This window comes from Megalobrama amblycephala, linkage group LG22, assembly GCF_018812025.1.
Source record: "Megalobrama amblycephala isolate DHTTF-2021 linkage group LG22, ASM1881202v1, whole genome shotgun sequence".
Taxonomy (NCBI): domain Eukaryota; kingdom Metazoa; phylum Chordata; class Actinopteri; order Cypriniformes; family Xenocyprididae; genus Megalobrama; species Megalobrama amblycephala.
The window spans coordinates 15,703,724-15,718,853 of record NC_063065.1 but is presented as its reverse complement, the minus strand read 5'-3'; the positions used below and the strand labels follow the sequence as shown (position 1 = coordinate 15,718,853).

General features: G+C 37.9%; 1 protein-coding gene across 8 annotated transcripts in view; it reads right to left on the bottom strand.

Moving 5' to 3' along the window:
* Positions 1 to 15,130, bottom strand: part of arhgap29a (Rho GTPase activating protein 29a) — a 56,145-nt gene that overhangs the window by 15,068 nt on the left and 25,947 nt on the right. For 4 of the 8 annotated variants that reach the window (XM_048173959.1, XM_048173960.1, XM_048173961.1 and 1 more), the window contains 2 exons: positions 6,901 to 7,044; positions 2,792 to 2,888 (listed from right to left, as the gene is read on the bottom strand). In XM_048173959.1, the coding sequence (XP_048029916.1) occupies positions 2,792 to 2,888; positions 6,901 to 7,044 (241 nt within the window). Of the gene's footprint in view, positions 1 to 2,791; positions 2,889 to 3,717; positions 4,185 to 6,387; positions 6,531 to 6,900; positions 7,045 to 7,646; positions 8,078 to 8,168; positions 8,274 to 15,130 lie in introns of those variants that run through there. The other 4 variants (XM_048173965.1, XM_048173963.1, XM_048173967.1 and 1 more) reach the window with 4 other exon arrangements.

Sequence of the window (15,130 nt, the reverse complement as noted above, 5' to 3'; positions counted from 1 at the left end):
GCAGTGGAATGCAAAAAGGCATTCTGTGTGGACAGCCCCTTTAGACAGTAGCGTTGTCAAAAGTACTGACCGCGATACCAAGTCGGTACTGAAATTTTAGAAATGAGACTGTGCTTTGAGCGCTGTTGAGCGGATTCGTAAACACCTCTGATTGGCCATTGTGTTCACACGCTCATCAGATATGTCTGTGATTGGCTACAATGATCAACGCTTCAAAAACATGTTGTAAACAGACATCAATGACGCTCTTCACCGAACACTTGCACAGATACACATGGGAGCGTTCGAAAGCAGGCGTCTATCAGCCGACTGCTCCACTGAGATACGCCTGCTTTCGAACGCTGCCGCTTTCAAAACACTTTCAAATTCAAACACTTCCATGTGCTTTCAAAAGCTCCTGTGCGTTGATCATTGTAGCCAATCATAGACATATCTGATGAGTGTGTGAACACTATGGCCAATCAGAGGGGTTTATGAATCAGCTCAACAGTGCTCAAAGCGTCACATTTTTAAAATTTCAGTACCAACTTGGTATCGCGGTCTGTACTTTTGACAACAGTATTCTAACCAGCACAAAACCTCATAAGTGACCAATTTGGAGTGGTCTAAATAGGTAGCAACTCAAAAAACTATATAAATAAAAATAGCACAAGAGACTTAATTCCAATAGTTTGTTGTTAGCATGTTGCTAAGCTAACACTGTAATGCTCTTTTAAGTAAGCAATAAGGTACGAGAGGCTGTGCTGTATCGTGAATAATTCACTCCTGAAGGACGTTGTTAGGCATGACGCAAACCTGCAACCCCTTTAGCCGTGACTTATTCACGATATAGCACTAGCCTCGAGTACCTTATTGCTTTTATAATACGGTTACCATAAAATACAAATATTAAAGCCAGAAATATGTATCAATGCAACTTTCATGAAGTAAACTTTTTCTAAAAGCTTCCTTCCGCCGGAAAAAAATAGTACCTGACCGTGAACAGCAACAGAAGTTACATTTTCACGGCTTTATGAGTGTGTCAGTCAGTAACGAAGACTTTTATATTGAAAAGACTGAATTGTTGTGAACACGGAACAAGACGCAACTGACAAATGCTTTGACTAGCGCTGTCAGTCATGGGAAAACCCCTTAACTGTTAAAAGGACAGGATGATACATCAGACATTTAAACAGATTTTTTATTAGGAACATAGGACTGACCTGAAGGAAAATCTGAATGCAGGTAATAAACTCTCCAAAACAGACCATGTTTCTATTTTTCTTTACTGAGTTCTGCACTCTCTGACCCCCACCTCTAAAGCACAGAAAGCATCCGTATCCTTCAGCCTCGAGTCCTTCAGCCTCGAGTACCTTATTGCTTTTATAATACGGTTACCATAAAATACAAATATTAAAGCCAGAAATATGTATCAATGCAACTTTCATGAAGTAAACTTTTTCTAAAAGCTTCCTTCCGCTGGAAAAAAATAGTCCCTGATTGTGAACAGCAACAGAAGTTACATTTTCACGGCATTAGATGGCGGCAAAGACTGTCTTTATGAGTGTGTCAGTCAGTAACGAAGACTTTTATATTGAAAAGACTGAATTGTTGTGAACACGGAACAAGACGCAACTGACAAATGCTTTGACTAGCGCTGTCAGTCACGGGAAAACCCCTTAAATGTTAAAAGGACAGGATGATACATCAGACATTTAAACAGATTTTTTATTATGAACATAGGACTGACCTGAAGGAAAATCTGAATGCAGGTAATAAACTCGCTCACTTTCTTTTTCTCACAACACTCTTCTACATAATGCAATAAGCTTCAATGAACAATATCATTTGAGAACATACAGTTTACGTTGCTAAGAGTGGTTACTAAGGGTGTTGTGTAGTGATACACAGAACCGTTGGGTGAAGCGCTCATAGCCGTGTTTTATCGGTGAATAAAACACAGCTATTGACCAATCAAAATCAAGGACAGGAACTAACCATTTTTTAAGCATAAAAATACATACTGCACAAAAATATGCTGTACAATAATAATCCATTGTTTATCAACCTGTTTCCGAAATTGCATACTCTCCGAGCTGGTATTTCTTTTGAATAAGTAATTACTTCACAACTGATAAAAAAAGTATGTTCTACATACCATGAATGTAATCCATAAATACTACATTCGTCATGTTGTTATTATCACGTGACATGTCAGTGTCACTTCGCTGCCTTTCACAATTCATCTCTGGTGGCCTCATGGGATAGTAAAGTGTCCATTGGATGCACACTTCAAAATCTCACTGGAAGTAATCAACTGGGTACACTTCGCCCACTGTTTTATGAATACTGTGAGTTCGGACATACTACTCTTTTCACATACTGCTTTTCGCCCACTATATAGTAGGGAAGTATGCATATGTGGATGCAGCCATTGCCTTCTATTCAAACGATGCAATGCTTTCTTAGAATCTTTCTAAAACAAGATATCTTAGGAGGTAGACAGACAGTATAGCTTTTGTCTAAGATGCCTTAAAATGATGAAGTTCAGTTCACTAGGTTTAGGAACAAAGCCAATGACTCACACACAATCATGCACACTCCTGACGTTAAAAATAACAAGTAACACCTAAACCACAGAGTCGGTGTTATCTTATAAAACAGACATGAGCTGAACACACATTCAGCTTGCTGACTCAGGGAGGTCACTATCCTCTGTGCAGATGTTTTTTAAATTACCAATCAGATAATGTTTCATGACAAAGCAATGAATTTACAGTAACATATAATTAGGAAACTGTGCTGCACTTACACATTGCCAAACGTGAAGGCCAATGTATCTATGGAAGTGTAGATCTCGGAAAAGAGCGTCTGCTTATTGTCTTCATTCACTTCCTTGAAGTTCACACCTGTTTGATGACAAAAATGAAAAAAAAAGGTTTGATATGAAAATATTAAAATACACTAATTGTTTTGCTTATTACATGGATACTAAAACAAATGAATGAATATGCATACATTAATATTACATTTAAATCACATTATATACAGCTATATTTTTTTTTTGTGCTATTTTTACTATGTATCAAAGATGCTGCTATAATAATTTAAGCAGAATTACTAATATTAAACAATTATAAACTACTAGCTAAACAGATTTAGTGTTCCAGTCACTCCTACATAAAAATACATGATGCAAAAGTCAAATTGTACTCTAAGATTGGGAGTAAAATTATGGCTCAGTCTGTAATCTAGAGAAAACTTTGTTTCCTGAGTCTAAACACTGGTAAACACTGGACTGGTAAAGACAGGGAGGGACTAAACAGCAGTGTAAATAAGCTACAATCAGCTCCAATAATAAACACTGTGAAAATAAACAAGTGGCAGACCTTGCCAAAACCACTGACGCCATTCCTATTTCAACACCCTCCCCCCACGATTCCAAATCCACCCCAACACACCCTCCAAAAAGGAGGAGAACAAAGATTTGTGAAGAGAAAGAAGGTCAATGGATGTCCAGGTACTCCATTCCAACAGATTTCACCTGTTATATACCAAATTTCCCTTTCTATCTGGTCACCACTGGTTTAAACTCAACTAACTAACCCGTAAACCATTACAGTCTTAGTTCAGCTGTCCGATGCCATTCAACTGAGAACAGAGAAGCTTTAAGAACTCTTGAAAGCCCTCAAAAATCATAGCGTGACTAGCAAATGAAGACTCAAAGCAAACACTTACCGACCACTACACTTCCCATCCAGTTAGCACACACCAAACCGCCAGGAAAAGACAAGATCGAATGGTTTCCAGGAAACTTTTTAGGGTCTTTCAACCAAAATTCTCCAACAACCGTTGCTTGAAGACACTCCTGGTCTGAATGGACAAAGCAGTTAGGCTGCTCTTCTTGACATTTTGAGATATCCCGAAACGTTTTTAGATTCTGAAGAGGACCAGAAGCACCTTCTACCGCCGTTTACGAAGTTCTGTCTGGTCCTCACGTCCCCTCGTCCCTACACATACCCCTCCCCAACAGGACATCCTGAAGCTCGCAAGAACACAATGGCAGCCCTCACCGTCCACACACAATCCAAATGTGGAAGTTACATCATCAAGCAAAAATGGCATTGTTTTTTCGCGTTTTTCCCCCTTCTCTCTGGGAAATCAGGCACCAGTGAGGCTTGCTAATCAATTTCACCTCTAAATCTAGAGGGAGGAACTGATAAAACATGGATGAGACCAAACACTGAGCCCCCGGAGACCCAGTTTGGATGTTTCCCACAGAAGATACCAGACTTATCTGTTCAGATAAGGATGACACTGACACGTCCTCACATTAGAGGTGGTTAAAATGCTTGGTGTGAAGAAGAATTTGATGGATTCGTCTCCATAAGCTCTGGGAATTTGGAGAGCAGCACTTAGTCAAAAGGTCTCGCGTCCATCAGATGAAGGGGGTTTGGAGCGTCCCTGAGGGATATAGGTGATGAGAGGTAAAGAGGCACAGGACTGATGGGAACAAACACACCCCCTTTTTGTTGGCAGCCCATGAGAGACGCCGTACCACAGAGAAATTTCAATTACTTTTGAAACCCAATACGTGCAAGAACGTTGCATGAGAAAGCCTCAAAGTTCTTGCATAACAGCAATGCAGGACGAAAAAAGGAAGGTACAAAAACCTCCTTGTGGCTCTCGTTCAAGAAAACAAGCCTTATTTTTATTTCCTCGGAACAGGACGGTACGCCGAGCACTAAAATCATCAAGGACACGTCGCACAAGGTTCGTCAACATCAGCACATATCTTCCCATCAGGATATTCGGCTTTTGGGGAGTTTATATTGCGATGTTCACATAACATTCTGGACCGCAGTCCTCCCTAGAGCCTCTATGAAGGTTTGCCTAAACTCCTGCTGGTCCCTATCTCATCCTGAGGCCCAGCCAGGAGAGTCAGTGTCACATTTCTGCAGCGGACGCATGTGCCGAGCCGAACATGAGAGATTCAGCCCTGTTCAAACTCCACAGTGGAGTTCTTATCATGCTTGGAGCTCCCCGATCCGGATATTCAACTTTCTCTTATTCTAATCTCCGAGCCACAGAGCTAGAACACTGATTATTCAAGTGTCACATTACAAAGGATTCAGTGTGTGTGTGTGTGTGTGTGTGTGTGTGTGTGTCTGAGAGAGAGAGATTGGAAAGAGGTGGCAACTTAAGAAGCATTTTGCCCCTCTAGTGGTGGCAGCTGGAATTGCACAGATTTACCTTGCTATTATTAACAAATGCTAGAAAATCGAAAGGTGAAATCATTAATATTTAAATGTTTAAACACTGAAACATACAATATCAAAATGCAATATTCACAGCATCTCAAATGTATATCCAATAGAGATTATTTGAATCCTCTAACAGAATTTTCCAGAGCATTTTCACAAATTTATCAGTGAATTATGGAAAAACTTTAGCAGAAAAATATATTGAGACTCACAGAGAAAAGTGCCGAATATTTATTTATCTAAATATTTTTTAGTTACTTTTTATATATAAATACATTTATAGAATACATTTATTTTTTATCTTAATTTTTTGTATCATTTATCTTTATTTATAGAATATTTCTGATTCTGATCAATTAAATCCATAATTTCATTTATAAAATATTTTTTTATACAATTTTAATAATATATTAATTTATCTAATTTATTACAATTACAATAAATCCCAATTAAATTCATAAAATTTAAATAAATCTATGAATTTCATGTTCTGATATTGATATTACCTATACATTCATAAGTATCTAAACTTTAGTTTAGATAGTTTTTCAGACGCTGTCAGTACATTTTGCGTTTATATACATATACACAGAAATGCATGTATGTTAAAATCACACTTTACGCATACTAAAGACTAACAAACCAGATTTAAGATAAATAAATTTGATTACACAGAGAAAACTGAATTGCTGCACAGAAAGAGGAAACCAAAAGGCATGCATAACAACATAACTGTTTAGAAAGAGGAAACTAAAAGGTTTGGAAATGTGTTTATACAAAAACATCACATGGCCCGCTATGAGATCAACTGTCAAAACAAAGCTAGGCATTTAGCTTCAGTTCCCAATAACAGTGCAGGCAGAGTGCAAGTAAAGTGACCACATAATAAACCAAGACCCACCATTTAGCCCTGCTTCTGTTTGTGTTAACAAGCGAGAACCAGCAGACATTTCAGCACTGAAAATCTTGACATCACTGACACTACAAGTTACATATCAGAAAATGTGGATCTATGAAATTAATACCGATGCACATATATCCTAAAAACGATATGCACACTTGGGCAGCACTTAAAACGTCATTGATTTAGATAACAAAATATCAAACTAAGTGGTTTCTAAGACATCACAAGCAAAACACTCACAAAAAGAAGATTGTTAGATGCTATGCAGATACAGAGATTCTTGTCCACAAGCCAAGCGAAGCATCGCCATGCATGGAGATGCTAATCTCCCACCGAGGAACCGAGTGAAACAGGATTTCTCTACTCTGACAAGGACATTGTACTGCGAGCAAGCGTTTGCCCCCACACATACGTGCACTCACACAAACACACTTGTAGACATGCATTGTTCTGCTTTTCCAATGTCAGCCCTGTGAGAAGCTTGAGGAACAAAGATGTCTCTTTTTGAGGGATTTGATTTCCGCATGCATCTCACAGAGCTTTGTATAGACTGGTAATCCTGCTGGAAAGTCATCTCTGGCAATTTTGGGTATATCGTTACTAGTGACATGAGATAATTTAGAGTGATCCAGAGTGGGAGGCCTGTGTGAGAGAGTTTGAGGAACAAGATATCAAGTGAATGAGTGTTTCTCCCTCATTCTTCTACAATGTGTAATATTAAAGTCGAAGGAGGCGAGTGAGACAACTCTTTACCTTTGACCTTTGCGATTAGGGTCCCTGCTGCGCTGAGGATTTCCACCGAATTCAGAGAGTGGTGTTTAGAAATCACAGATTTCAACACACGCAACAGCTCTCCCAGACGCTCGTGAACAACCTGGTGCAGACAGTCCTGGTGATCTGAAACACATATACGGAAGCATTACAGTCATGAAAAAATCACATTTTTTTTTAATTTTCTGAAAAAATGACTTGCATATTTTTGTGTCCAATTGAATTATTTCCTTTTAAAATAATTTGGTAAATTCATGACATATATCACTTTATTCTATAAAACCTATTTAGTTTGAACTAATTTTTCGTACATGTAAATAATGCATATTATTTTATGTATGTCTTAAACCCACAAAATGTCAGGTGGTGCAACTGTCCGTACAAATGAACAGATAAACCTATTTAAAATAATTAAAAACTAAATTCTATGGCATCATTTTAGGCTTGAAACTTTTCATATAAACAAATTTTTATAAATTTCAGTAGTTTTAAAGCTGTTTAGATAAGTGAAAAACCTTTGTCCAGGGTGGCACAACTGCAAACATGCTCTTTTATTATGAATTGACAAGGAAATAACAGTAAATGCATCATCCAGAGGTCCCCAACTGATCATTGTGGCAGAGTAAAACACTTTGAAATGTTATTTAATAACTGAAACTTGTTTAAACACATTGTTCATGACTCAAAATATGCATTACATCAGTGTTGAAAAGATTGTTAAAAATCACCTTTTTTGAAGCTAAGGTCTTTTCAGTTAGTTGCATGATTTGTGACATCCCTCACGTCTGCAGCATAATTGTGGTGCAGGACAATTACACACCATAGTTTTATACATAGAGCTAGGTCTTCGTTCAAATCCAAAGCCAGCAATACAAAGTTCTGTCATGAAACTCTAGATGGCGCAGGCTGATAGGTCCTTAACTCAATCTGCATGCAATCACATCGTTCTCTATAGGGCACACACATATTTGTTTCCTGCTGTATCAGTAGCCAATAAGCTCGCTGCTCAGCCTTCAAATACTTGGTCAGCTTTTGCTGTAGAATTTGCAGCACACTTTCAGAAATCCTCCACCTCCCCTAGCTCCACCTGTATAGATTTGCTAAGGGTAAATCATGTATGTTATTTTGTACAGCAGCAGCAGCATGTCTTAAGGCCTGTTCACACCAATAACAATAATTATAAAGTAGAGATGCACCGATTGATCGTCCAGGGATCGGAATCGGCCGATTTTATCAGTCTCACTTCTTACCGATTCCGAGCCGATCTTTTTTGTTACCAGCGGCACACGCAATAACGTCAAATGCTCGTTCCCGCTCTCTTCTATGTTAAGGTGAAGTGACACACCCGCGCGGGCGCCTCCTCCCTCTCTCTCTCTCTCTCTCTCTCTCTCTCTCTCTCTCTCTCTCTCTCTCTCTCTCTCTCTCTCTCTCTCTCTCTCTCTCTCGCCTCATTCGCTCCGGTTAAATAGTGCTTACTGCGCATAATTTTAGTCATTCCCGCAGGTTTCGCGGTCACACCGAAAGCGCGCGCACCACTGATCTATATTAGTGAAGCGAACAAGCCACGCTCAGTCTCAAACAGAGATAGAAGTCAAACAGACTCACAAGTACCAAAATAAGCACCTTCCTGCGCTTAAACTGTCAAATACATACACAAGTATGTCAAAACCAGCGGCACAGGCAATCTTGGCGAGTATACAGATAAACACAGTCAGTTTTGAATCGTTAAATAGCTAAGAAAGTGAACCCATGTCGTGTGTAACAGTATTGGGTCTGTTGAACACCGTTCATAAACTCTTAAAGGGACAGCAGTCCAATATTCCTGCTGCTGTTTGTCATGTTAATCAAAGAACAAAAGACAAAGAAAATCACTTTCTGCTCTTGACTGAATACGTTTTATAACTTTAATGGTAAGATTTGATCTGTATTAATATTTACAATAAAGACTACAGAAATTAGGGTAATCAATGTAAAATAATACTGAATGTGTCATTTTACATTTGATTACTTTAATTTCTGTAGTATTTCTTACCTGAATAGAAACCCAGTTAACTTAAAAAACTTAGTTTCATAGCTCTCTTTATTCTATTGCATTTATTTGAGCTGTTTATATTTTATTACTGACTTTTACTTGTTTTGTTTTTTTAATGAAAATAAAACTTTGCATTGAAGAAAAGTAGATTTTTGTTTGTATATGTTGTCAATTATAGTTCTTAGAAAGAAAATCGGAATCGTCAAAAATCTGTATCGGCCGATCTCACTAACAAAAAAATCGGAATCGGCCAAGAAAATTGCAATCGGTGCATCTCTATTATAAAGATAACTATATTTGAGTCCACATCAACAACGATAACGGCCTGTTTAAGTACACGTGCTGTGGTTTCAAAGTGTGTAGGCTACAACATGTTTTTACTGTTCTTGTTGCATTTACACTGTTTTAACCAGCAGATTCGAGTGAATAGCTAGTGTAATCAATCTAATCTAAAAGTGAATTTACCTGACAAAGTCAATATAGTGGAATAAAAACAACGCCTAGTCTTTTTCACTGCAACTTCAAAGGAAGCAAGACAATATTGTCGAAACTAGCGCTGGATACCTGAGGTAATTTTATGTTACACTGTTTGCTAGGCTGGCATAATGATCTCATCGTTAATACTTCTCACCATTCATTCCAAGGGTATATGACTGACTGTTTTCCATATATAAATCTTCTTTAAGGTATCCATGAAAATGGGGTTTGACTTGTCAAACAGTGCTGGCTTTTTCTGGACCTCGGCGATTAACTTTTTAATGCGCGAGCGCTTAAATTAGAATGTATCCTGATTGGCTGTCAGTGTTTTATTGTTGAACAGCTGAAAACAAAAATAGTTCTGAAAGTGATTCCAACGTTAACATTTCTCTATATCGTTATCGTTATAGTTGTGGTGTGGACAGTGCTTATCCTTTATATTTAGAACGATTTTTAAAACTATATTTTTATTGTTATCTTTATTGTTCTTGGTGTGAACGTGCCTTTATTTGCTCACAGCAGCGTGTCTGTGTATGTATTGGCAGTAGCAAGTCCCGTAGGTACTTGCTCTGCATCAGCAGCATAGCATATCTATTCCGCCAATACCAAACATATCAACATTGTCATATCCATGACCATGCCAAACCCTCAGAGAGTTGTCATGACAGAAATAATAATAGTGATGCTAGTTTTTGCAAACACCACTAATAATAACAAAATAAAATGTTCTGAAAGGACACCCAAGACAAATACAAGTGCAAATATCAGCAATCTAAGTCCAACTTAGGTGATACAACAATCGTTTTCATGTGTTGGTTGTATTTTGACACCTGATTCCAATTGATACGTCATCAAACACTTAAAATACACTTGACGGAGGAAGAGCTTACACTTATTCTGAATGAATCTTTTGTTTAGATTAGGAACCTGCAGTCTGCAACAACACAATGGCATGAACCTGTCTGATCACTACATCTACATTCTCAAATCTCATTTCCTGAGATAACCATTTCTGAAACACATTTGCTTTCATTATGTTATTTCGACATACTGTCTGGTCAGTCCAAGCACACACTGCACAGCCCAACAAGAGTGCCGAGTTTCCAGACACATTCAAACTGAACTTCCCAAATGGGGCCTTCTTTCTATACAGCTTCTTTTGACATGTTTCCCCCTAGATTCGCACTAGCACACAAACACATACCCACACACTCGCTTACCCATAAACACATTCAGGGGCACCATGTTCAGTCGCACCCTCTCCCAGCTATCAAAGCCACATTTGTGCTGACAGTGGCCTCTGGATTACCCGGCATATGGAAAAGGGGATCAGGGAGACTTTACCCCCTCTACCCTCTTTTTTCGCTCCATCTCTTTTCCGAAAAGCAACAAAAAGAGCCTGCGGTGGAACTAATGCTGCCGTGGATGGTGACTACCATGGAAATGACTGCTGCTCTCTGGCCTTAGAATGGCTAACGCAGTCTGACCACATTACAGTTACACAAGGGAAGTTATAGGAAAACAATTTTATCATTAGGCTATAATTTTTTTTTCATGATGTGGTCAATAAATGGCCGATAATCTAAATCTACATGATTTTTTTTAAAGAAAATTACAACATGCTAAAAACTAATATAATTGTTTGTATGCTACAAGTCAATTAAAGGTGACGACGGCTCTTGTCTCCGTGAATACAGTAAGAAATGATGGTAACTTTAACCACATTTAACAGTACATTAGCAACATGCTAACGAAACATTTAGAAAGACAATTTACAAATATCACTAAAAATATCATGATATCATGTCAGTTATTATTGCTCCATCTGCCATTTTTCACTGTTGTCCTTGCTTGCTTACCTAGTCTGTTGATTCTGCTGTGCACATCCAGACTTTAATACTGGCTGCCCTTGTGTAATGCCTCGATCATGGGCTGGCATATGCAAATATTGGGGGCGTACACCCCGACTGTTACGTAACAGTCTGTGTTATGTTGAGATTCGCCTGTTCTTCTGAGGTCTTTTAAACAAATGAGATTTATATAAGAAGGAGGAAACAATGGAGTTTGAGACTCACTGTATGTCTTTTCCATGTACTGAACTCGTGTTATTTAACTATGCCAAGGTAAATTCAATTTTTGATTCTAGGGCACCTTTAAGACATCACAACACGATCATATAAAGTATGAAAGATTAAACAATAAACATTAATATAATAAATAAAAATGAGCATAAAGTGTAAATTACAAAAAAAAAAATCTCCTCCTGTGCGTTTCATTTTCTAAATCATGTGTAATTATAGAAATCAGTGTGTTCCTCAGTTCCTCATAAATATGAACCTTGAAGGTGATGCACTAAGTGGTGTTAAAAAAAATACTGTCTATATTTTTGGTTAATGTGTAAATCCCAGTAGGCTTCCTATGCAGGTGTACCCACATGCCCTGATATGGTGAATGATAACCGGAAGGTCGAAAGTTATAATTATACAAGGGGCGATCCATAAATATCACCACAGTGCCCTTGAACAGTGATTGGGATTGCTGTAAATGTTACTTTGAATAAAAGCTAAATCAGGCCTTTTTAATTTTGGGATTGTGGGTTTTATAAAATAAAATAAAATGTTAACATTCATTATATAGCTACCTTTATATGTTTAGAGTTCTTTGCCAGTGGATCATCATTTTTGTGGTCTAAATGTTAGAAAACCCCTGTGTTCAATGACTACCCACCGCATGAGTCAATATGCCAAGCTCATAGAATGACATATCTACATTGATGTTCACCCCTGCTGCCCTTACCAGCGTGAACAGCAGGTCTGCCACTGTCCTGTTGCTTTAGCACTCATTTATCTTCATCAAGTGTCATGTAAAACCACTTCCTGATGAGATAACCCGGTGCTCTCTTATGAGAACTGAACCAAGCTTTTGTTTCAATCTTCTGCAGCCAATCTTCACCAGCTCCCCTCCTGTTCCAAAGAGGCCAACCCTGCACTTCTGAACCAGAGACCCCTCGCCACGAGCGCTATTACACATCAGATGAGGTTATTGCATGTGGGAGTGTGCAGGATGTGTTCCTGTAAGCCTCTACAACTGAATATCTTACTCTTAGCTGTGGGAGAGAGGTTGCTCTAGGTGATTGTGAAGTCACCATGCTTTCCAAGTTAAATCATCTACAGTTCAATGAGTCAATGAGGCCTTGAATGACTCAAGAGGAACAGCTCCTATAAAGATTGTTTTACGTTTGTATCTGAGGAGTTATAGCAGGTACAGTGGGGATCGAAAGTTTGGGAACCCCTTTCAGAATCTGTGAAAATGTGAAAATTTTTAACAAAACAAGAGAGATCATACAAAATGCATGTTATTTTTTGTTTAGTACTCTCCTGAGTAAGATATTTTACATAAAAGATGTTTACATATAGTCCACAAGACAAAAAAATAGCTGAATTTATTAAAATAAACCCATTCAAAAGTTTGGGAACCCTTGATTCTTGATACTGTGTGTGGTTACCTGATGATCCACGACTGTTTTTTTGTTTTGTGATGGTTGTTCATGAATCTCTTGTTTGTCCTGAGCAGTTAAACTGAGCTCTGTTCTTCAGAAAAATCCTCCAGGTCCTGCAGATTCTTCGGTTTTCCAGCATCTTCTGCATATTTGAACCCTTTCCAGCAGTGACTGTATGATTGAGATTCATATTTTCATGCTGAGGACAACTGAGGGACTCAAACACAACTATTAAAAAAGGTTCAAACATTCACTGATGCTCCAGAAGGAAACTCGATGCAATAAGATCTGGGGGGTGAAAACTTTTGAACAGGATGAAGATGTCCACATTTTTCTTATTTTGTTGAAATATAATTTTTTTTCATTTAGTACTGCCCATCGGAAGCAACAGAAGATACTTGCATGTTTCCCAGAAGAAAAATTAAGTACAATTTACCTTGATCTTCAAATTCAAAAAGTTTTCACCCCTCGGCTCTTAATGCATCATGTTTCCTTAACAAAAAATTTAACACACCAATTTAACACATTCAAGGAATTTTAAACACAAGGGGTGAAAACTTTTTGAATTTGAAGACTGAGGTAAATTGTACTTAATTTGTCTTCCGTGTTTCCTTCTGGAGCATCAGTGAATGTTTGAACCTTTTTTAATAGTTGTGTTTGAGTCCCTTAATTGTTCTCAGTGTGGAAAGATGGATCTCAAAATCATACAGTCACTGCTGGAAAGGGTTCAAATATGCAAAAAATCCTTGAAAACCAAAGAATCTGCAGGACCTGGAGGATTTTTCTGAAGAACATTGGGCAGTTTAAATGTTCAGGACAAACAAGGGACTCATGAACAACCATCACAAAACAAACAATCGTAGATCATCCAGGTAACCACACACAGTATTAAGAATGAAGGGTTCACAAACTTTTGAACGGGGTTATTTCAATAAATTCAGCTATTTTTTTTTGTCTTGTGGACTATATGTACACATCTGTTATGTAAAATATCTTACTCAGGACAGTACTAAATAAAAAACAACATGAATTTTGTATGATCTCTCTTATTTTGTTCAAATTATTCACATTTTCACAGATTCTACAAGTGGTTCCCATACGTTTTCAAGCAACTGTAAGAATGGGACTAACTAGCTGACTAAGTATAATTTTAAAGGTGCCCTAGAACTTTTTTTAAAAAGATGTAATATAAGTCTAAGGTGTCCCCTGAATGTGTCTATGAAGTTTCAGCTCAAAATACCCAATAGATTTTTTTTTTTATTCATTTTTTTAACTGCCTATTTTGGGGCATCATTATAAATGAGCCGATTCAGGGCTACTGGCCCTTTAATTCTCGTGCTCCACTCCCACGGAGCTCGCGCTTGCCTTGAACAGTGCATAAACAAAAGTTTACACAGCTAATATAACCCTCAAATGGATCTTTACAAAGTGTTTGTCATGCATGCGGCATGTATGCGTCGGATTATGTGAGTATTGTATACTGTTATATTGTTTACATTTGATTCTGAATGAATTTGAGGCTGTGCTCCGTGGCTAACGGCTAATGCTACACTGTTGGAGAGATTTATAAAGAATGAAGTTGTGTTTATGCATTATACAGACTGCAAGTGTTTAAAATTAAAATAGCGACGACTCTTGTCTCCGTGAATACAGTAAGAAACGATGGTAACTTTAACCACATTTAACAGTACATTAGCAACATGCTAACAAAACATTTAGAAAGACAATTTACAAATATCACTAAAAATATCATGATATCATGGATCATGTCAGTTATTATTGCTTCATCTGCCATTTTTCGCTATTGTTCTTGCTTGCTTACCTAGTCTGATGATTCAGCTGTGCACATCCAGACATTACTGGCTGCCCTTGTCTAATGCCTTTCATAATGTTGGGAACTGGGCTGGCATATGCAAATATTGGGGCGTACACCCCGACTGTTACGTAACAGTCGGTGTTATGTTGAGATTCGCCTGTTCTTCGGAGGTCTCTTAAACAAATGAGATTTATATAAGGAGGAAACAATGGAGTTTGAGACTCACTGCATGTCATTTCCATGTACTGAACTCTTGTTATTTGACTATGCCAAGATAAATTCAATTTTTCATTCGAGGGCACCTTTAATCTTAATCACTACAATGCTGCAACTGCCATACTATTCTTAAAGTTCTGCTATATTAAGTTTGCGTTTCACTTGGAAAACA